General features: G+C 49.8%; 1 protein-coding gene across 2 annotated transcripts in view; it reads right to left on the minus strand.

Moving 5' to 3' along the window:
* Positions 1 to 12,836: 12,836 nt before the first annotated feature.
* Positions 12,837 to 23,790, minus strand: part of GPR156 (G protein-coupled receptor 156) — a 33,460-nt gene continuing 22,506 nt past the window's right edge. For both annotated transcript variants that reach the window (XM_075107217.1, XM_075107226.1), the window contains exons 5-11: positions 23,516 to 23,651; positions 22,501 to 22,611; positions 21,333 to 21,458; positions 20,709 to 20,804; positions 17,557 to 17,793; positions 15,552 to 15,710; positions 12,837 to 14,926 (exon numbers count right to left, since the gene is read on the minus strand). In XM_075107217.1, the coding sequence (XP_074963318.1) occupies positions 13,739 to 14,926; positions 15,552 to 15,710; positions 17,557 to 17,793; positions 20,709 to 20,804; positions 21,333 to 21,458; positions 22,501 to 22,611; positions 23,516 to 23,651 (2,053 nt within the window). In that variant the 3' untranslated portion in view covers positions 12,837 to 13,738. The remainder of the gene's footprint in view (positions 14,927 to 15,551; positions 15,711 to 17,556; positions 17,794 to 20,708; positions 20,805 to 21,332; positions 21,459 to 22,500; positions 22,612 to 23,515; positions 23,652 to 23,790) is intronic.

Below are 23,790 nucleotides of genomic sequence, written 5' to 3' on the forward strand. Positions count from 1 at the left end.
TCGGACTAACAACTCATGTTGCCTTTGCTTCAGCCTATTAGACATAATTCAAAAGCCTTTCTACAAGGCAGGATTCAGGATCAGGCAGCAAGATCTAACTGGCTGGAGATAAGAAACCAGTAACATGAAAACACCAAAAAACCCTAGAAATCAATGGAAACAACTGCATTCCTTAAAAAAAAAAATCTTTTCCAGAATCTCATTTCCTCCTGAACATTCTGTGACCGTGATTGTTACAAGCAACCTTTTTTTTTTTCTTCCCTGTTTATTTTGTGTATTTAACAGCACTGAGCATACAGTCCATTGTTTTGCTAATGGTCAGCAAAGCTTATCTCATGATCTCACCCAGCCGCTATCGCTCACATGCTGTTCTGCAAGACTTGGATGAGCGCTAGTCTCAGACCCTGCAAGAGGCTGCAAGCCAGCAGCAAGAGCAAAGCTGAACTCAACAGTCAACAATGAGTAGGCAAGTAAGGACACAGAAAGGAAATGGGTGAGCTTAAACAAGGTTAGCGTGATTGGAGCTGCAGTCACCCCAAAAGACCCCTAAGAAAAGAGCCTACAAGCAGAAAAAACCTGGATTAGCAATGCCTTTTTATGAAGGAGGCATTTCAGGTCATCTGACTTATGGGAAATGCTACATTTATTTATTTTTAATTGGACTGTGTTTAAGCCATATCAAACTGATGATGCCATTCTGAGTTCAAAGGGATGTTCTCTTTGCCTAGTAGCATGGAAGCAAGGGGACAATGCAATTAATGGGAAAGGTGACACAAAAGCAGTAGGAGGAAGTATTTTTAATTGAAGCAGTTATTGCATATGTCGGGTACTTAAAGTAGGAGGGTTTTTTCTTAGTCACTGGAAGGTGAGAGACTTCCCCGGGGGATGATTCTAGTTCTCAATTGGGGTTGCTCTTAAACTTCACCTAAAGCAGCCTCTCTTTTCTCCACACCTATGAAAGGACCCGAGAAATACCTGCCTAGTAAGGGGGCCCTGGGATAAGAAGCCTCTCATTAGGTGACAGGAAGATAGCTGTATTTCTAACTGGACTCTAAAAGTCACTGGTACAGGATATCACTGATGGGCAGAAACCTGGACAATGCTGACCACTGAAGCAGGTAGTACTAACCCCATTTTTTTTCATATGAAACATGCTGTTTGATATCAAATCTTATCCTCCAAGCTCAAGAGTGGTTCATCCTGACAAGAAGAAAAGCAAAGGTGGCAGGAGGTGTGCATGGATGAGCAAGGTCCTGACTAAACTCTGACATAAAAAGTAAATGTATGAAAGGTGGAAAGCAGGGGCAGGTGACCCAGGAGGAAGCTTTACTGGTAAGAGCGTCCTTCAGCAATCCCAGGCCCCTGAGCAGGGGCCCCAAAAGTGCTGAGGGAGCTGGCTAATGTCATTGCAGGGCCATTCTTTGAAAGATCGTGGCAATCAGGAGAGGTTCCTGAGACCTGGAAGAAAGCAAATGTCACTCCTATCTTCAAGAAAGGCAAGAAGGAGGATGTGGGAAACTACAGTCCAGTCAACCTCACCTCAATCCCTGGAAAAGCAACAGAGCAAGAAATCATGGAAACCATTTCCAGACACAAAAAGAACAAGAAGGTGGTCAGGTGTAGTGAGCATGGATTTGCAAAGGGGAAATCAGGCTTAACCAACCTGACAGCCTTCCACAGTGAGATGACTGGCTTGGTGAATGAGAGGAGAGCAGTGGTTGTCTTTTGCCTTGACTTTAATGAGGCTTTCAACACTGTCTGCCATAACACCCCTGTAGACAAGCTGACAAAGCATGGGTTAGATAAGTGGACAGTCAAGTGGATCAAAAAATGGCCAAATGGCCAGAGCCAGAGCATTGTGGTCAGCAGCACAAAGTCCAGCTAGAGGCCAGTCACTAGTGGTATATCCTGTCACTAGGTCTTATACTGTTTAACATCTTCATTAACGATCTGGATGATGGGGCAGAGTACACCTTTGGCAAATTTACAGTTTATACAAAGCTGGGAGGAGCTGATACACCAGAAGGTGTGCTGCCATCCAGAGCAACATGGACGGGCCCTGGAACTGGCCAGAGAGGAATCTCATGAAGTTCAACAAAAGGAAATGCAAAGTCCTGCACCTGGGGAGGAATAACCCCATGCAACAGTACACGCTGGGGGCTGTGCAGAGAAAGACGTGAGGGGTTCTGGTGTACATAAAGCTGGCCATGAGCCAGCGGTGTACCCTTGCAGCAAAGGTGGCCAGCAATGTCCTGGGCTGCATTAGGAAAAGCATTGTCAGCAGGTCAAGGGAAGTGATCTTCGCCCTCTACTCAGCCCTGGTGAAGCTACACCTGGAGTCCTGCGTTCTGGGATCCTCAGTACAAGACAGGCATGGACTTACTGGATTGAGTCCAGCAAATGGCCACAAAGATGACTAAGGGACTGGGGCATCTCTCATGTGAGGGAAGACACAGAGCTGGGACTGTTCAGCCTGGAGAAGAGAAGGCTCAGGGGGATCTCATCAATATGTATAAATACTTGGGATGGAATGAAGAGGGAGATGGGCTCTTCTCAGTGGTGCCCACTGACAGGACAAGAAGCAGTAAGCACTATTTAAAACACATGAAATGCCACCTGAACAGAAGAAAACACGCTTTTTACTGTGGCAGTGGTCAATGATTTGAGCAGATTAGCCAGAGAGGTTATGGTGTCTCCATCTCTGGAAATATTTAAAACCTGACTGGACATGGTCCTGGGTAACCAGCTCCAGCTGCCCCTCCTTGAGCAAGGGGAGCTGGACTAGATGATCTCCAGAGGTCCCTTCCACCCTCCATGATCCTGTGATGATTCTGTGATCTGCTACAGCCATTCCCAGTGTCTTATGTGCTGTCAGTTCTTACACATTTTGCTGATTTTTCCTTGAGGTAATTATAGACATTACTGGTGTAATTAATTACACTGAATGCATATACCTCTGAGGATTAGGTGGTTATGGAGAAACTTGAACTTAATAAAAGAGTCAGAGTAATTGTCCACAAACAAAATACAGGAACTGGGAATCATCATTTATGACTGTGAGGTTCTGTACATGTGCTTTCAGTGGAATAAACAAAGTGTAGGGTGATGGAGGCTGACAGCGCACACAGGGCAGGGTCAGATGAGAAGTGGGAGATGAGTGACTTATGACAAACAGTGCTGAGCACAGTGCATAAGAATTTCAGTTTTATTTCCCAGTCTATGACAACCAATGCAATATCGGCTGGGATGTTTTTGTGGTGGTGGTAAAATTAAAGCCCTAACACTGTACCAGAACAGGGCACCAAGCAGGGATACTTAAATCAAAGGCAGTATTTTCAAGCTGAGCTCCCAGAAAATGGAGAAAACACAATTAATGACCGCCTGGGAAAAGTCTGATTTAAATGACCACCCAAGAACTCTGAAGCAGAGACAGTTCTGCAGGGCAGCAGTCCGTAAGCTGAACCATGACATGAGCCTGTCCTTCCTCCAGCTGTGTTCCCAGTCTCCTCCACAGCATGGTCCTGGTATATTTTATGCACTGAGGCAGGATCCCATTAAGAAGTAGTATGCAATCATGTCATTAATGTCTGTCTTACAAGAGAAGATTAGAGAAACATTTGTCAAGAACAGTCTAGGAATAACTGGTCCTGCTTTGAGGCAACGAGAGGGACTGCAGTCCCCAGATGGCTCCTTGAGGTCCCTTCCAGGCCTGTTTTCCACAAAGTCATACATGCCAAAATTAAGCCAAATTAAGTTTGCACAAATTTTTTTTATTCCAGCCTTCCTTAATTTCTGAATGCTTGATTTCAGAACCTTTTTAGGATCCTGGTTGGTTTCTTTCAAAGCCAACTCAACATAGCAAAGATACCATGATACACACATCCACAAGGTTCATCAACAACTTTGCAACAGATCCTTCTCTCTATCCTCATCCTAGTTTCCCCATAGAAGCTAGAGTTCCAATTTGCATGGCATGAGGCAGATGACGTGTCTCAGACAAAAAAGTAACAGATGTGCTTGAAATGGGGAAAAATGCATTTTTGTTAACCTTGTTCTTGGAAATTACCTGAATCACTTCCATTTTAACTTTCCAGAACACTCAGCATGAAAAGTTTGGTGTAATGTGTAAGCTTTAAGAAAATGACAAGCGAGTCCAAGATATTTTTATGGGAAATGCTGTGTAGCCTTAATATGCAGGGTATATTATGCATCCCTACGCATAGGGATGTTAACTGTTAGATAATGCAATCATAAAGTATTTCACTTTCTTTCACTTTTGTTTTTCTCCTTTCCAGTCTCACCAATTATCAATATCTGCTAATTGCTGCTTACCGGGGGCCTCTAACATTTTACTCTTCATTGGAGACCTTTTTGCCACAGGACAAACTCTTCATTATCTTGAACATCCCCTGAATTAATTGATTCCATTGGTTACTGCCGAGTCATTAAAATAGTGGTACTAAACTGGGGACTTATGTTGTAAGTAGTGTTAAAGGCACAATCTGGTTGAGCAGCTGAATTAGTCTGAGCAAAATCCTTGCCAGCACAGTGTCATGGGCTTCTCTTATACTGGTCACTTCGTTTTGCAAAGATGATATTCAGGTTTATTAAATGAATTGATGTTATCCTGGGCTTGGGCATGCTTGCTGGGTTGCTGAAAAATGCCATAAGGTTTAAGGTGGAAGTCACTGTGCTCTTTCCAATGGACACAGCCATCAGTAGCACAGCTATTGCTGCCTAAATGGCATGAGCAAATCAATGCCTTATATCTCTTTTAGTCAGCCCAGCATTTCCTTTATAATCTACAGGTAGGCTGCAAACTTGCAAAAACCAATGAGACAGTGGAAATTTCCCTGTAATGAAAGCACGTCTCTCAACACTTCCAGGCATGTTGCAGCAGAACAAAGCTGTGACCTATTCTTTCATCTGCCACCCTAAGGGTAGGAAGATCTTAAAAAGTCAATGTCTCATTTATGACTGTGCATTAGAACAGCCTAAGCTGGTCACGGAAGAAAAGTATTTTATAATAATCCTGTAAAAGAAGAGACAAAATCTTGGTTGCTCAGCTGTTAGCTGCACAGAGCTTGGCATCAATCTTGAAACCCAACGAATAATTTTTGAAACACGAGAATTCCTAGATTTCCAGCTGTACCGGAAGGTTGGTGGTCAGTGCAAAACGTTCCTTACCTCCTGCTGTTACTGCAAGATTGATGCTGTCTGGATCAGGGGAAGGATAGCCCAATTCTGCAAAATAAATAGGCCCCTGCTGTGTCCAGCGTAGAGGCTTCGTCTCCCCCTGTAGGACTCTGGCCCCCTGCAGCCCAGGGTCTGACTGCATAGCAGGGCACTTGTTTTTCCCAGGGGAAAGCTACAAGAGGATTTTTTTTATTTAAGTGCTTTACCAGACGTATCTCACATGCTTGTGGGGTTGTTTCTAATGCTGTCATTATCTAGAAAAATCTCCATTAGTGGTAGAAATCTCATACTTGCTTCAGCAGATGCTTTGATTGCTGATGGGGAGCAGGGTTCTTGGCTCTTTCTAATCTATGATTGTCAAATTCCAATTATTCCAGACGGTGGGGAGATCCTGAGAAACTGGGATGTTTCCCCTTTGTGTAAGGAGACAAATATATGTATGAACACGCACAGAAATATTATTTGATTCACAAAAAACAGCTATTGCAAACACACCATCCACATACGGCAGCTACTGACTACTCAGTAGCAAAAACATTGGTCTCCACTGTCAATACCGCAGTTTGTTGCCTGAACTCCTTTCCCTCCTTCCCCGGCCTCTCACTCGCTTTTTCAAGAGGATGTTTGGGATTCTCACTGGAGTACAAGACTTGCTGGTTGAGGAAGTTAACCAGGGCCCAACCGGGAGCATTGGCTCTTGTTTTCCTGGTCTTTGATGGGTCAACCTGTCTTTCAGGCCATCCTGGTGAAGCACGCAAAGCCTTTTTTGCAAACATATAGCGAAGAAGACTTGATGCATCTCAGGAAAGTAGCCTTGCGTTCACTTGAATGACAGTTGCCCGTTAGACAGAAAAAGAGCACGCGTTTCTTCTCTCTGAGATGAGCACAATGGTCAGTAGAAGAGACAAAGCTCTTGATTCCCAAGTCTTCTCCTTGAGTAAATTAGATCCCACATCATCCTCAGGTATTCTTTGTTGGTGGTGGGTTTGTGTGCTTTAAAGGCTAAATTCAGACACCCTCAAGCAGCTGTTGCTGAAGGCAGTGGGGGCTGAGAGCTTTTTTCCATCAGAGGGTGGAATTTAGCCCAAAGGTGTCATACCGTGGCACAGCAGGTACCCAGTAATGCCAGGCTTCCAGGAACAGGAGAGCCTGCCTCCCCTATTGACTGCAGCATGCTGATATCAGGTATTAGAGAACTAGGAAAAAGACTTCACCATCGGAGAGTTGCGAAGAATAGATTGCAGAAGCAGGAGAGCACTAAATGTGGTTTTGTTACTGGTATGAAAAAGGCTGTAACAGTGAGAAAATGAGCTGATATTTGCAAAAGCGTAATTCACCATCAAATGAAAGATTCACCTGTCAGAGGAAAGGAGGTCTTTATCTAGCACCTGTATTTGGGGGACTGTTAAAAAAAAAACAACCAAAAACCAGCTGCTTTCAAACAAGGGCTTGAATTTGCTGTAATCATGTACAGAGTATCCCATTGTTCATGGATCTGCCTAGCACTGCTGTAAATTCAAGGTGCGATTGCATCAGCTAATATTATTCCTGCAGTACTCTTTGGTTTGAAATATTGCCCGACTCATTTGGGTTAGATACAAGATGTAATTGCCTGGAAACCAGCACACAGCTCCAGAAGGGTGCCCTGCTAGTTATATGAACCTTGTCCAATAAAACGTCCATATCATGCCTGTGTTGGATCAAGTCATCAGGACACTGCACAGGGTGTGCCTTCATTTTCCCTTCCTATGGGCCCCTTGAGAGGTAGCAGGGGCTTCCTAAGGAACTCGAGTCCTTAGGGATGTCCTAAGCCATGGGAAGCTCCAAGAAGCAAAAGCTCTTCAGGGTTACTAGACCTGCTAGGAACAAGATGCACCTCTCAGCACTTGCAGGAGGTATATTGAGAGGAAACATGGATGGACAGGCCTTACCCTGTGAGCATATTAAAATACTACTGGTAAACCTAGCACCCAGTGGGTGCTGGAACCCCATGTCCACTGCAGACATGCAGAGAAAACGTCAAGTTCCTGCTGACCCGCAGGAAATTTTTCTGCTTCTGGCCCGCCTTTCTGATGTTCTAACTACCAATGAGTATTTCTTCTTGTGCGCTTTTCAAAAGGTGAGCGTGATCCTTTTCTAGCATCTTGCCAAACTCTTTACAGACTCCTCTGCAGCTGGAGTCAAGGAGCATGTATACAGCCATCCTCACATTGTTGCAACGGGAAGACTATGACTTGGTAGCAATGAAACCAGGGCTCTCCCTCAATGCCTCCCTGCATACCAAAAGAGGGGCAGGTATGAGCTGCCAGAGGGAAGTAAAAATAGTTTCCTCTCCAAGTAGACCAGGGATCCTGGGAAAAAAAAAGGCCACGTTCTTCATCGGCATGTAAGAGAGTAGGTTAGAGAATGAGAAGGAAGAACAGCTACTAACTAGAAGACAGCATTGGCATGAGAACAAGTAGATAAAAATAGGCTATGAAAAAATGTGGGCTGCAAATCAGAAACAAGTTTCCTTCTGTCATAGTGAAGTTCTGGAATAACCTGCCAAGAAAATTCCTGATGACTCTTAAGATGGGCTGTGATAAATTAACAAGAGGGGCTTTATGACTCAGTACTTGTCATAGCTGGGGAATATGATGATGACTAGGAGATCCCTTCCAGCCCTGCATTCCTGTTGGTATGATAACAGAGGAATCTGTGTAGGGTGCAGTAAATGCTGAATCACTGGGTGCTTTATATAGCTGCCTGGCAGGACAAAGCCCCTTGCACCCATCCTGTCTGCAAGAAGCTCCAGGACAAGAAAATCCATATGTAAATGATTGTGCTCTGGCAGCACAAAGCATAAAGCTACAGATGCCTGAGTCAGAAGAAAACCAGCTGAGCTATAGGCTCCTCTACACAGGGAAGAGGTGGTGGCCTTGGCACAAAAGCAAGATACCTCATTGTAGACACCGAGATGTACGTGCTCTGAGGTGAACATGCTCCAGCAGCTTCGACACACAATTTTAATGCGGGAAAGAAACTCAGTGCTTGGAACCATGTGGAGGCATCCCATGCAGTTGCCCAGCCAGGTGCGTGCAGGGATTGGTTCCACAGGACATGATCATATAATGTAGCGGAAAGGTCCTGCAATTAACATCAACTGCTAAAACATCCCCAGGATCCACAGCTCTTTTGATGGTGTTTTTTCCTGTTTCCCAGGAATCCCCCAAGGATGAGATCACTTTCTGCAGCACAAGGCTAGCAATCAGGATGCAGCTTACATTGGTGTGTTTGATGTCTCACAATGGACATCTATAGCTCTGCTGCTGTGGCTCTAAGAGCAGACCTTGGGATAACAGCAGCACTACAATTTCAGTAGTACACAGCTAGAGGTAGAGGCCAAGTAGAAGGCACCCATGAAAAACTGGATAATGTAAGAGACAGGCCTGGTTTCTGGGCTCAGGAGAGTAACATTGCTCAGGAGGAGAGCGCTTCTCCACAGGCCTCATGGCTGTTGGATTTGTGGGAAACTTTTCTGGAGCTTCTTCCAGACCTGTAGAGGTCATGTACAGATGTGAGTGCTCCCTCACCTCCTCAAAACCTGCAGCATAGGCTACTTGGAGACCTAGCTTCCCTGACTGCTGCTCCCCAGAGTGCCACAAGAATGTCCCTGCACATATGTGGCACCACTGTACAGTCACCATCTCCATGGTCGCACAGTCTGGTTACGCCGGGCCAAAGTATCCTGTGGGTTTTCCCTCTTGCAGTACTGTAAAATACTCATTATTTCTAATAACTGTCCCTGGTATCAAAGCTCAGAGTGAGAGGTTCCCCACAGAGCCCAGCTGCTAACCCCCAACACAAGGCAGTGGGGAAACTTCCACAACAGTCAGCACTCTTCTCCCAGAGAGCCTGGCTTAATCCCCCTCTGCCATAGCTAACAAAGCTTCCCCCCCCTTTTTTTTTTTTTAAACGAGGCAGCTGAATCACAATCGAGAACAATTTTGTTATTTCCTAAACAGTTGCAAGCTGACAGGGTAGCAGAGGCAGACTGAGCAATGGCAGGTGGTTGTGGCACAAAAGCCTCAAGGCTTCCTGCCTTCCTTGTTCTCGCCAAGGCCCCACAAGCAGGCATAAGGAGACATGCCATACCAGCTGTGACCCTTCCTAAACAGCCATCAGCAAGGAAAGGACACAGAGGTGGCAGTGCACTGCTGGGGTCAGGGGGAGTGAGCAGAGGCTGCAGAGCTTTTGAACAGAAGAGCAGCATCTGTAAACAGGCCTGTGGGCAGGGAAAGGCTCCGCTCAGTGGAGCATCTCCATCACACTGTCCACAGCAGGGCTCAGGGATGCTGGCTGAGGTGGACTCGTCATCTCTTCCTGCGGTTTGCAGATAGCAGCAGGAGTCGTGGAGCTGGAGCCTGTGGAGTTGCATTGCTAGCATAGGAAAGTTGGCTTGGAAACATGGCTCAGGAAGCTAAAAACATTCAAAGGAACCTCATCAGCATTAACAGCTGTGACTGCCCCTTGTGTCATTGGAAGAGGCAACCTCTCTGCTGGCAGATACTGCTCGGGTGGAGACAGGGTGCTGGGATAAGGTGTGCAGGATTGCCAAGGGCTGCTCTGTAGCTTTGGGCCGCAGGAGTTTCTCATGTGCACTGAAGTGCCATGAGCACATTTGTAGGGATGGTGAGATGAGCACTCACCTTGGAGCAGGCTGGGGACCTTCTTCCAGTCACTTATCTTTCATTTCAATTTCTGTAAGCTGAAAGTTTCTGCCTTGAGCTGCAAAGAGGCACAACCTTTCCTAAGGGGAACAGATTTAGACAGCAGATATGATGGAGAAGGAATTGTTCACATGGGATATTGATACTACAGGCCCCCTGGGTAAGAGACGGCTGTCTTTAGGCTGTCCATCACCAGTGACAAGAAAAGTAGTCATAAATCAGGGCACTCACGGTCCTCCTGCCACAAGCCATCTTCTCAGCAATCCCAGTCTACCCCTCCATCTTCACAGAACAAGCACCACTGCCCCAACAGCTGCCCAGAGACCTTGGATTCAGGGCAGAGTGCTAACTAAGATGCTTTGAATGGCTGAATGGGGAGAGGCAGACTGCTCCAAAGCCCGAATGAAGAGCCATGGTAGAACTAAATGCCAAATTCAGTGCCTATAGTTAAGCAGCACAAAGGCTCCTCTGTGTGCCTGTGCAATGCCTGATGCAAAGATCCCATAATAGTAATGGCACTGAAAGGCAGCCCACTGCCTCAGTCTGTCCTTTCCAGCCCAATCCATCACACAGTGCTTTGACTCTTCCCCGCCTGAATCAAATGCATATTCCTTGCTAGATACAGGGGGAAGGAAGGGTTGGGAGTCATCAAAAGCACCAGTGAGTTTTTATGTGTGCACATACACATGCATGCATGAACTGCATCAGCCTTCTGTGCATGTGTAGAACGTAGAATCATAGGCTTATTTAGGTTGGAAAAGACCCTTAAGGTCATCAAGTCCAACTGTTAACCCAGCACTGCCAAGTCCACCGCTAAACCATGTCCCTAAGCGCCACATCTACACGTCTTTTAAACACCCCCAGGGATGGAGACTCCACCACCTCCCTGGGCAGCCTGTTCCAAAGCTTGACCACTCTTTCAGTAAAGAAATTTTCCCTAGTATCCAGTCTAAACCTCCCCTGACACAACTTGAGGCCATTTCCTCTTGTCCTATAGCTTGTTACTAGGGAAAAGTGACCAACACCCGCCTCGCTACAACCTCTTTTCAGGTAGTTGCAGAGAGCGATAAGGTCTCCTCTCAGCCTCCTCCAGACTAAACAATCCCAGCTCCCTCAGCCGCTCCTCATAAGACTTGTTCTCCAGATCCTTCCCCAGCTTCGTTGCCCTTCTCTGGACACGCTCCAGCACCTCAATGTCCTTCTTGTAGTGAGGGGCCCAAAACTGAACACAGTATTTGAGGTTCGGCCTCACCAGTGCCCAGTACAGGGGCACGATCACCATCCTGCTCCTGCTGGCCACACTATTCCTGATTCAAGCCAGGATGCTTAGCAGGTGCATCCACATGATGTGCAGTTTTCAGTTCATGGGTGCTGGTCACTAGACAGAAAAGCAATTGCCGCAGTGATGAGTTTCCAAACAAACCATAGGTTCAAAGTCCTTGGAGGGTTTTTCTACATTTGCTAGTAGACTTTAAGTTAATTTTTATATCAGCTGCTTCCAGGTGGCTTCATGGTTGATCATTTCCTATGACCATGCTGCAATATTTCCTAGCCCCTGAGCAAAGTGCTACTCTAAGCATGCTTTGGGCTGGGGAGAAATCAGCCCCAATTTGAAAAAGTGGCCTTGCCCTGTATTTAACAGGCTCCCTAGAGTGACCCAGCCACCTCCCTGTCACACCCGTTGTCCCAGCGTGGGGATGCCGTGGGATGCGCTGCATGGGGCACTTCAGGTTTGCTAGTGCACCCCGTGTGGCAGCAGCAGCCCCTGCTGCGAGCGCTGCAAAACTGCAGGCGGCTTTTCCCCGGGCCCGGGGAGGGGAGGCGGGGGGGGAAGGAGCCCCCGAACCCCAACCTGCAGGACCCCCCATCCCCGGGCTCCCCGGGCCTCCCCCCCTGAGAGGGCAGCTGGAGGCCCCCACCCGGAGCTGCGCAATCAGGGGCTCTTCCCGCCAGCATCCCGGCTCTGTGGAGACGCTCCGGCCTGTCAAATAAATTATGGTTATAAATAAAACACTGACCGCTGCATGCTCACAGGGTGCCCCCTGTTCCCCTGGGGCCAGGCCCTGCGGCGCTTCCTGGCTCCACACCAGCTCCCTGCAGCTTCGGTGTGGCACAGGGTGGATTCAGATGATAAAAACTGATTTTTGGGGGTACCCAAGAAAGTGATGTGGAGGGGCACACTGCCACATCCCTTTCTAACCACCCCACCCTTGTCGCCCCGCTACCCACCTCCTGCTTGTTCAGCACTCCTCCAGGCCAGAAGGGCTGCACTGGCAGCCTTCCCTTCTGCTGGGGCTGCAGGAGGCTTCCCACACTTGCACCCTGTCTGGGCTTCTCTGCCTCCAGCCCCTGCTGCAGATTTGCCCTGCAGTGGTAGAAGACACCCCGTAAACGCATTTCATCCAGGCCAGAGCCATGAAGCGCTCAGACAGCTGTGAAAGAAAGATGGAAGGAAACTGGTTCCTGTTAGCTAAAGGTGACCAAAAAAAAAAAATAAAATTGGACTCGCCCTCTGGGGTGTTTCCGTTTTAGGAGTGAAGGGGGGCTATGGGAATATTGTTTCCCATAAGATTATCAGCTTTGGTGATTTGCCCTAGAAATTCAGCAAGCGTGGAAAATCTTGGTGGCAATGGGGAAAAAATAGGTGACACCGGTGAAGGGACACAGCAATGAGGGACTTCACCATCATAAAGGATAACAGAGAGGGCAGCGCTAACATACATAATTCAAAGCCGTGTTTGGGATTCCTCTATCACCCACTCTTTTAACAAAGCCTTTCTCCAGAGGGTTTTTTATGCACTGGGCATCAGGTCTCAGCACCCCTGACTTCTCCTGTGGCGGCAACAACATGCTGAAATGCCTTCACAGGAAAGCAGACACACCAGATTTACTGTTCTTGGTATTTCTAAGATAAAAATTAAACAGACCATATTAATTTAAACAAACCTTATTCCAGACTACGTCCTCCATACAAAGGCATACAGAAGGGCACAAGCCCCAGAAAAACAAGGAAAAAAGAAAAGAAAAATGAAAAACCTTTTCAGATCATCTTTTACGATTGCTAGTTTGCCTTTCCCTTTGGCTCTGACCTGAGTCTCACCTATGACCATGCAATCGAACTACACAAAATGCAATGACGCCTCCAGGGATGTCACCTTTAGACTCCATTTTCTCACTCAGATGCTACCAAAAAAACCACCCCAAATGTCTTCTGCGATCACGCTGCTCCGAGGTCCTTGCTTTGCTGAGGGAGCAGCATGCCCCAGGTGAGAGGCAGCCTGCGAGCATTCCTGGTGTCTGTCTGTCTCCCACCTCCAGCTGGGTGTGATGCTCATGGGAGGCTCAGCATTAGCAGCCTCAGGGAAGAAGTACTCTGTATGTCCGTCTCCTGTGTGCAACAGGCCACGTTTCTGAGATGTGGTGCTGCTCCCCTCCAGCATGAATCACCCAGTGCTTGCAGGGAAAGCCCTCTGAGATGATGAAGTTTGGGCTCTTGCAGGCCACTCAGCCCCAGTCTTTCTGCTGCTGTCACTGGGATAGACCGACATGCCGGGTATCTGCAGGGTGCCAGCAGCTGCCCAGAGCAGCCAGGACAAAACCACTGCCACCCCACCAAGTGCTGCCAACCACCTCTTGGCCAAATGTGGTCGGCAGTCACCACTGAGAGGCTGGGGCTGAAACAGCAACCCAAAGCAGGGCAAGACTTATTCCTGACCCCCAGATGCCAGAGCAACACACATCCCTCAGAGGGATGCGTGGCTTTAGCATTGCTGAAAACACGCAGTGTTTCGGGGGTGGGAGGGCACTTGCCTTTGGTGCAGGAGTGCTCCCAGTCACACAAAGGTGGGCTTCAGATCTTCTTTGAAATTCACCATGGGCTGGAGGCCGCTGTGGTGCTCTGTCCGGTGGCCCACATGCCCGCTGGGCTCTATGTCCATTTCTGTGCTACTGCTGCCCAGGGAGCTGCGTGGGCTCTGGAAGCAGACCTCGCAGCAGGGCCGGTGGCAGCCGTGAAACATCTCCTCGGAGCTGCTGCTGCTGGAGTCTGAGTCTGGGTAATAGTACAGCGAGTGCAGGGAGGGCTCAGCACGTCCCCTCGGGGCACTCTGCCGCCGCTGCTGCTGCTTCTCCTGATGGATGTGCTGGGAAGCACCCTGGGACTCCAGCCATCCTGGCCATCCCTCTGGCTGGAGGCAGACCTCCCCAGGGATGGCTGGAGGGGACGGTGCTGGTGAGTGAAGGAGCCCTCCGTCAGCCATCTCCTCTTCCCTCCCCAGGAAGATATGTGCTGACCCCCCACAGCCCCAGCCACCTGCCTCCTTCACCCCACGGCCGGCATGAGGGGACACATGCCCAGGGAAGCGGGTGGAGGCAGGGGGCAGCAGGATCCTCCGCCGCCGCCTTGCCAGGTAGGGGCTGAGGGGCGTGTGGATGCCTGGGTAGCCCTCCTGGGCCCCCCACGTTCCTCCTTGCTCACCTGGGGGGCCTTGGCTGCTGCGTGGGGGCCGCCCAGGTAAGGCTGGGCTGTAGGTTTTGCTATCCAGACTCAGCTCTTGCAAGATTTCCCACAGCTTCTCACTGCTGACATAGCTGACTTTGGGGGACAACTCCCAGGCCACGTCAGCTGAGATGTCCTGGCCTGGTAGCTGTGCTGGAGGCTGCCCCTGCCCCACAGGTGTCCCATGCTCCTGGGTGTCTTTCAGGTCACATTCAAGGCTGCCTCCCATGTCAAAAAGCAGTGTCTGAGAGCAAGCAGGCTTGTGGCTTCCATGTTTCTGGAGGTCCTGAGCACCACTGCAAAGAGGTGGTGTACCCAGCAAGTGGGGATGCTGCCACCCATCCTGCTCTGGATCTGGAGGGTAGCGCTCCCCCGGTGCATCTACACGCTGCCCTGCACTCCAGGTGCAGGGAGCTGCTGGTGGTGCATGGGGGTCACAGCTGCTCTCTGCAGACATCAGCCTCATCAGCTTCTCCTTGGCGCTGCTCACTTGCTCTTGCAGGCTTTCAATCACAGCGTTTTTCTGCATCAAACAAATAAGCCTGTCAAGCGTGGGGTGGGTGCAGGGTACAAAACCGCTGCCATTTGGAAGCAGGCCCTGCCAGAAAACAAATCACTCCTCTCCACACGGAGAGGTGCTCTGAGGCAGCGCAGTGGCAGGTTTGCAGGTCTGGCCTGCAAGAGCCACACTGGCAGCAGGCATGACCTCTTCCTCCCCTGGAGCCCCTCAGAGCACCCAGATGCGGGTTTGGGAAGGGGGGTGCTGGGGCAGGTGGCTCTCCAAGCCACAGTGCTCCCACCCATGCAATGCGGGCAAGGGAGCAGGAGACTGGGGGCTTTCCTGAGACAGAGTATCTCCCTTCTAAATTAACCATGTTGACTGGTCTGTGGAAACCAGGATCTCCTGCTCTTCTCCCTCCATGTTTTTTTGAAACCTTCCAGATTATGCCTAAACTTTGGTGCTTTGCAATGTGCAGAGCAATGTGACAAAACAAAGCAGCTCCTACCCTCCGGAGGGAAGAGGTCAGAGGGGGAGCACCAGTGCAGACTGGGGCAGAGGGAGGGCTTCCCACCCTGCAAAGCCTTCAGCCCACAAAAGGGAAGGGGGGAAGCCAGCATGGCTGAGTGGGACTGGCAGAACCCCATACCTCGGTGAGCAGCCGCTTCATGGAGTTTTTCTCTCCTATCAGCTGGTAAAACTGCTCCTCGCTGTACACCGAGCGGCAGCTCCTGCTTGGACTGCTGAAATATTTTGCCATGTGGCTCACAGTTTGGCTTTCTTCTTCAAAGGCTTTCCACTGCTTAAGCTGGGGAGAAGAGGGCTTTATTGGCATGGTACGCACAGCCCCTGCCGACGTGGAGGGAGGCAGGCGCAGCTCAAGCGCAAAGGAGACAAAGGGACGGAGAGGGGGAGACAAAGGCAGGGTGTGACAGAGGAGCAGAGATGGGTGGTGAGAGACGGCTAGCCGAGGGTCTGCAGCATCGCTTGGAGCCTCCCACTCATCTGAGCCCTACCCTGTCCCTGGCTCCAGCTTTTAACGCAGAGGGGGTTGGTCCCTGCTTGCACTGCAGCCTCTAAGCATACTGTAAAAGCCCCTTCCCCCTTCTCCCTGCTCCCCGACTCTGTGACAGACAAAGACAGTGTCATGCACGCCTCCTTAACCCTGAATAACTGGTGACAAGCTGAAAACCAGCAACATTTAGTATCTGTTTTCTTGCCTCATGTCTGCGTGGAAGCCTTGCACAGCCCAGCTCTGGCTGCTCATCGATCTCAGATGAGCAATAGAAGAGCAAGCCCATTAGGAAAAACAAGCTGATGAACTAAAAGATCCAAGTTAAAATGTTCAAGGCCTCCAGGCTACAGCAGAAAAAACGGTGAGGCAGAGTGCAAGTACAGCTCATCAGCTCCTCCGCTCTCATTCTGAGAGACCTCACGCTTGGCAGAGCATTGCCAGCAAGCTTTGTGCTTGTCAAAGGAGGTCTGGATCCTGCTCCATGGGCTGGTTATCTAGTGAGTTGGGTCTCTGCAGTTATACTTCATCGACTGAGGTAGGAAGGGACCTCTGGAGATCATCTAGTCCAACTGCCCTGCCCTGCTCAAGCAAGATCAGCTGGAGCAGGCTGCCCAGGACTCTGCCCAGCTGGGTCTCGAATATCTCCAAGCATGGAGACTCCACATCTCCAGGCAAATTGCTCCAGTGTTTTAAGGTTTAAAAAACCTTTTTCTGATGTTTAAACAGAATTTCCTGTGTTTTAGTTTGTGCCCATTGTCCCCTGTCCTGTCAGTGGACACCACTGAGAAGAGCCTGGCTTCCACCTCCCTACTCCACCCCCATAGGTATTTATGTACATGGTGGGATCCCCCGAGCCCTCCCTTGCACAGATCTGCTCTTTCTTCAGCTTCACCTCTTCCTCCCTTTCTCACCTCATTTCCTTGAGCCCAAACATCCCTCCAAACATAACACTGAGCAAACAACTGTTTCCTCTCCCTGTAACAATGGGAGCGTTTTTCCCACTAATGTCGCAGCCAGGCACGCCAGGCTGCTCCTGGAGGACACGGGAAGCAGAAAAGCCTCGCCTTGCCACAAAAGGCTTACTCAAAAACATCTCTGCATCCTCTCCCTCACTTGCAGCAAAGCCCAGCTTCCTCCTCTGAGAGCACAGAGGAGGGCAGCCTTCCCTTGGGATCACAAGCAGCCATGAAGCCTCTGAGCCTGGCAAGGCCATCTGGATTGCTGGAGCCCCCCGCTGTCCCTGCCATGGGCAGAAACCCTCGGTGGAAGCGGGCATGTGGGGTATGAGGAGAGGACAACTGCATGAAGAACTGATCCCACCACCCATGTGGAAGAGGAGGAGGGCAGCAGCTGCCTCACCTCCACACATGCCCTCTCTGTGGCTGCCACCCACAGCACGCTCTTGCAGGAGGATTTCTGAGCAGCAGCTCTGCAACACACCTGCACTCCCTGGAGACTCAGGGGGCTTGCTTGGAGAAGCAGAGCCATTAGGGCTTGGAGGATAAGCTGTGCAGGTGAGCCCAAACATTTGGGGAAAGAAGCAGGAAAATTAAGTGCTTTGGCCCACACAGCTGCTGTTGTTAAACTCCAAAAATGTGTCCGTTTCCAGCCAGGTTGGGGGACAGAGGTGTCAGCATACCTGGGGGACAAAGATGAAGCAGTTGATCGTGGTTGTACACACAAAGATGCCTCCAGAGGTAAAACCAAACAGCAAGTTGTGCCAAGTGCGGAAGAAACGGTGAACTAAGCAGATAGTGCCGGCAACCAGGAAAACGAGGTTAACCCCGACGATGAGCGTCAAGGACTGGTTGACTGGCGGGGAGCTGACATTGTCGGTCAGACCGGCCAAGTAGGTCCCATACAGCAGGAGGATACTCTGGAAGCAGAAAAAAGAGGTTTCCAGAGTGTGGAAAATTACAGCCTGATGGTGTCAACCCCCACCTCGTACCAAGCCCGGTGAGCTCAGATACACTCAGCACAATCCTAATTAATGCTCTTTGATCTATAATGCAGACCTTCATCGCAGAGTGGCGACACCGCAGCAAACGCCCAGCACGCTGCTGCAGGTCAGAAGTGGGGCTGGGGAGGGAGGGCAGAAGAGAAGCCACAGAGGTCCCAACCAAGGGGCACAAGGAGCTGAGGGTCAGGTCAGCGGGCAATGCTATGAAGCAGGGTATGGCCAGGAGAGGCAAGACATGAAAGCCTCCCCTTGGGTAGCCTGGGGCACGAGCAGCAAAGATGGACAGACAAGAGACAGAGGTCCCTGCGGGCATGCAGCAGCAGGTTCCCATCAAGGATCAATGACATACCCTGAAGGAGCAGGAAGGACATTCAGAAGGAAAAAGCAAGGCAGAAGAAATGGAGGTTTAGACTGGAGGGAAGAGGATGTACTTGGTGCCTCTTTAAACAGAAATCCAGAGTGCAATTCTTCTCCCTTCCCTTTGCTGTTTCCTGCCTGACTCCAGCAGCAGTGAAAGGGTAAGAAGGCAGCAGAGGAGTGTTCTGTACACAGAGGCCCTCCCTCCCCCAGAACAGGTTGGTTGACTCTGAGCAGGCTTCCTCACCACACTGCCCCTCAAGTGTCCCATGAGTGCATCTTTCCCGTGTGCTCAGGATTAAACTACCTGGCAGGCTGGATCCCTCCTTCCCTAGGGCACAATGACAGGGAAAACAGTATTTTTTGCCCGCCTCTGTAGCACAGGGCATGGTCTGCTTTCAGGATCATTTGGAAATACCATCCAACAAAATCCCTGCTCCTGCAAGGACCCAGAATTCTGGGAACACGACTCCTACATTATTCTTGTGCCACCCAGTAAGTGCAACTGTCAACCTTTTACTAAGAGACACTAAATTGCTATTTGGGCATCAAGAAGTGCTTTGTGACCTGCAGTGCAGATATTCCATAGACACTCCTGGACCCCTCCATGCTGTGGCTGCTCGATGACCGTGATGGCTGCTTCCAGGGTTAGGGCCTGTAGGGACACTCTTACGAGCAAGAGGTTCACATCCAGAGTCTTTGGTGAGACTCCCAACTTCAGAGTGGCATGTATTCTCAAGGCAGGATTGTAACAGTGAGAAGACCTGCCTTGCTGGGAACTAGGCTGATGCCCAACGCTGCTTTGTAGGATCTACACTGGATTGTAACTGTGTTCACCACAGGGCACCTCCAAACACATGCCCCAAAGGCAAGCCAACTCCTAATCCCCAAGCAAGAGAAAACACAGCACCAAAGTCCCATTTAAAATTCACATAGTCTATCTGGGATAGACAACAGCACTGCCCTCTAGTAAACTAGGACTTTCGGTGAGCACAGGACTAAGTTGTCTGTTTGTTTGTTTTAATCTTGAGCAGAGGACTTTGCTCCTAATTCCAGGCATGTCCTTGGCAAATCATTTCTGTTCTTTGCTCTGTGCCAGTAAAACCAGGATAATCACCAAGTGGCTTCACAAAGGGCTGAGCACATTAATGCCATGGAAAATAAGAAGTGCGATGTACACACAGAGATAGAGCCTACTTTCATGTCAATGTAAATCCAGATCAACTCCAGAGAAACCACTAAAGAAGTAGCTCCATGACCCCCAGTAGGTAGATAGGATCAGATTCAATGCAGCAATAATGAAGACTACCTGGGACTGGTAATGGCAATGTTTTATTCCAAAAAGCAGTTTGTAGAAGCTGTATGCAAAAGCATTACCTGTCTAAACCCTAACACAAACTGCGGACAAAATCAGAGGTGGAGACACAGCACTGAAAGCCCAGGGAACACCTACAATCCCTAGCACCAAAGGACTTCTAAGGACAGGCTAGACGAACGTCTTTGAAATGAAGTGTCAAGAGTCGTCTGGACAGGGTGCTGGGCCATCTTGTTTAGACTCTGCTCTTCCCAGAAAGGTTGGACTAGATGACCCCTGAGGTCCCTTCCAACCTGTGATTCTGTGACAGGCTAGACTAATGCCTTTTAAATGAAGTGCAGGGGGGAGGAGGACTTGGCCGTGTTGTGAGGTCTCTTCCTGCTCTTCCTACAATTTTGGGTAGATGGTCAATGAGTATTATATTACAGTGAGTCAGAAAGGAACTGCCTGTACTGCACGCAGAGATGGAGCCATTCCCAAAGAAAGGCTGTGATCTCACAAGCTTCATCAACATCAGCTTTCTGAAACACGTCCAGCCTTTGCCAACCCAGAGACACATGAGACCACAGATAATTACAGCGATAATTACACCTACATAGTTACATCTGTATAACTAACTCTTCTGGAATACGAACAGCCACGTGCAAAGCCACACCAGTGAAAGTGTACCTCAGTGGTATAATTAAGCTGATACACATCCTGTAAAGGTAGGCACCAAGCACTTGTCATCAGCACCTCCCTGATTTGGAGTCAGAGGACCCAGGCTGAGCTGCACAGCGCATCACTGTGGTGGATGGTCATCTGAGGCTTTATGGAGAAGGTGTGCTTTAGAAAACAGTAAGAAACAAGTTTCAAGAAGGGAGATAGATGAGGAATGGGGGGTTGCAGGGAGAGAACTAGAGAGACAGTATGTGCATGGCGTACGTAAAAGAGATGGTAAAGTAGGGAAAAAATGGCTAACGGCTTTTACAAGGGAATGCAAGAAAACATCAAGGTGGGCAGGACTGGAGATGGGAGGGCTTTCAAGATGGACAGGTGTAGCTGGAATCTGCAATAGGCTTGGGAGGACAGCGAAACTATGAATGCTGCTATATAGCTGAGGCTGTGAGACTGGGAGGAGGCGAGATAGAACACAAGAATCAATAAAGAGGTTACGTACCTTAAACCCTAAAATGAGAATGAGCCAAAGATCGGAATAAAGAGATGCACAGGACTGCACCCGGCTCACTGAGCAGGTCATGCCTTTCTCTGTCGCCTAGGAGGCAAGCGGAAGGCAGAAGTGAAGGCTGCTGCCCAGAAGCAGGCTCAGACCAATGGGCAGACAGGTCTATGCATTTGACCAGGTCTCCTCTGTTAATTCCTAAAAGGAAAGGCCAAAGCTGGTGCTGCCAGGGTAGAGGATTAAAGCAAGGAATATTTTGGTACTCCGCTGCCAGCAGGGCTAGTTAAATCTTTCTCTGAAGCACCTGCAGATGTGGTGGACCTCTCCTGTGTCACCCAGGTGACCTGCATGGGCTGGTGAAGATCATCCACCAGACCCCACTGCTTTGCAAACCAAAGCCCTGCAACCAGTTATCCCTTGCTAGGTTTGGGTGCACAGACCTGGAAATTTTGCAGCAGAACCTCGTCTCTGTAATAGGCCAACCTGGAGCACCCAGAAGGATTTCTGGCTTGTTTTTCTTTCTATTTTTTTAAACAGCACCTCCGACCACCCTCCAGCTTTGCCCACAGAGATCAGACAGGACATGGCACAACACTCCACTACCCCTCCTCGTCCTTTTACCCGCAGTGAGAAGCTGAGGCTTCGGAAACACTGGACTGGATCAGAGAATACCCACGTCAAGAGCAGCACAGCATCCGCCAGCACCAGCACTGCCACCATTGCCAACAACTGGAGGTCTTTGATAATCTGCAAACAGGCAAGAATTAAGCTTTACTGTGAGGGGCAAATGGATACCAATAACCTCTGTCTCCTGGGTCTCTTTCTGGTTGTTTCTTCCAAGGGACATGTCTACCCTAATAACTCCCCCAGTGCGGAGTCCAGCAGCTCCCCTACATCCAAGTCAGCCACAGGATCTCTGTCTACATCTCCCAAACTCTTGGAGACCTTATAGGGTTTGGGGCCAGGTATAAACCCTCCCTACAGTGTGGCCAGCTGATAAGTGCTATGACAGAAAACAGCTCTTCCAAAAACAGAGTGTCATCCCTTACGCCCATATCACAAGCAGAAACAAAAAAGGGGGGGAAAAAGGTGGGGTGGAGAAAGCTGGTAGGATTATAATTTTGCAAGTTTAATACAGATCCCGGTGCTTCAGGAATGGGAGTCCTTGCTCGTACCCAGTTCCCCTGCAAACCCTCTCATCTCACCTTTCCTCCAAGACCTACTTTTTTTTTTTGCCATTGGAAGGTGGCTGCTGAAAGCTTTAAGTGTACCGTCATATGCACAGTTTTATATAGGTGACTCCCACTTCCTTCCCAGCTACTGTATTCCCTTCCTTCAGTGCTGCAGAGGTGTTCCCTCCCTCCAAGAGGAGATCGGATGCATCTAGGGTCAGCCCTACATCAGATGCCCTTCAGGATACCTGGGTTATTTTCATCCCACAAAAACAATCAGCCCAGACCTGGACACAGACACGGATGTGTGGCATAATGAAAGCGTATGGCCAATGTAAAATGAGAACAAGACCTCGCTTGGTGATGGGGCTGGGACTCTGCTGGGCAACAGGCAGCCTGGCAGGACACCCACTCACCTGTACAGCAGAAAAGCTCCTGCCTCTTTATGCAGGAATAAATGAGGAGCCCATGCCCAGCTGGGTGTGAAAGCAGACCTGTAATTGTGGCACCCGTCCTTGTCATGTGCCAGTTTCATCTGCTATCCCACACCAGTTTGGGACTTGCTAATGCTCACCCTGCCTGGGGACTTTGCCACCCCCCAGGTGCTGTGTACTCACCACCCGCTTGTCCGGCACCCGCTGGGTGAACACCTTGTAGAGCCGCCAGCTTTTCCCCAGGATGGGGCCAAACACCAGGGAGGTTCCCACGCAGAGCAGGCAGAGCCGCACCTGCCAGGGGGGCAGAGTGAGGGGGCTGAAGGGGCAGCCATGGGGATCGCAGGGATACTCTGTGCCCGCCCACCCACCCAGGGATGTGATAAAGATGGATAGGGATGTGTCTGTGTTCTTCTGGCGGGTCATATCAGTTACTAGAAAGCTAACCACAGGGTGAAATAAATTAAAAGGTGTGTATTCCTCTGCAGGCATGCCTGCTGCCTGCCTCTTCCTCCCTACCCCGAGAGGGTCTTGTCAGAGGAGCAGGCAGGGAAAGCCATGCAGCTTGCGAGTGGCAAGGGCACACAGAGTCCCAGCACCAATAAAGCACTCCCTGGCACCTCTGTTAATTATCCTCAGCCCAATGGCTGAGCAGAATGGCAGGGTGTGCTCTCTCCTATGTCCAGCTCTCCCACTCAGGTGCATGCCCAGTCCCTGGTCTGGAAGCCAGCTGCCCCAGGTCAGGACACAGGGGTTTGTCATACAGGTCAACGTTTTGATGAAGATCTGCTTTGCAGCCAAAAATCTTGCCTGCATCCTCGCAGAACCTATGCCACATCAGGTAGTGGCTGTGCAGAGGATCCCATCTCCCTTCAGGCTCCCCTCTCCCTACTACACTTTTACAAGCTCAGCAGCCTGCATGCCTGTGGGGCAGCTGCTGCAAGCGCAGCCCGCTCCTCTGGGGACCTGCCTTGCATCCCCACCCCACCGCAGCTGTGGTTTGCACAAACAGCGAAGGCTGTTCAGACGGAAAGCATCTGGTTGCATTTTGCATATGTGGAAACCACAGCCTGGCCGAATGCACCCAGCAGCGAGGTGGTGACAGACTGCAGCTGAGAGAGAGCCTGTACAAGCATGCATGTACATGCACGCGTGTGCATGTGTGAAGGCACCCATCCCAGCAAATCCCCCCACTCACCTGAATAAGCTTTTCCACAGAGTCTCCAGATGGTAGGCTCTGCTCCTGAATCCCAAAGAGGTAAGCACTAGTATAAGTCAAGCCACTGCCCAGCAAGGTCACAATGTTCAGATTGGGGCTGGACATCTTCACAATCCTCCAGGAAACAAAGCAGGGAAGGCAGTGACAGTTACTGAGTGTCATGACCTGGCAGCACAGTGGCAAGGTTCCCTTACAGGGACGATGATGGCCATAAGGACTGCTGACACACTGTCCCAGCCCCAGCCCCTGCTATT

The sequence above is a fragment of the Phalacrocorax aristotelis genome, chromosome 1 (assembly GCF_949628215.1).
Source record: "Phalacrocorax aristotelis chromosome 1, bGulAri2.1, whole genome shotgun sequence".
NCBI lineage: Eukaryota > Metazoa > Chordata > Aves > Suliformes > Phalacrocoracidae > Phalacrocorax > Phalacrocorax aristotelis.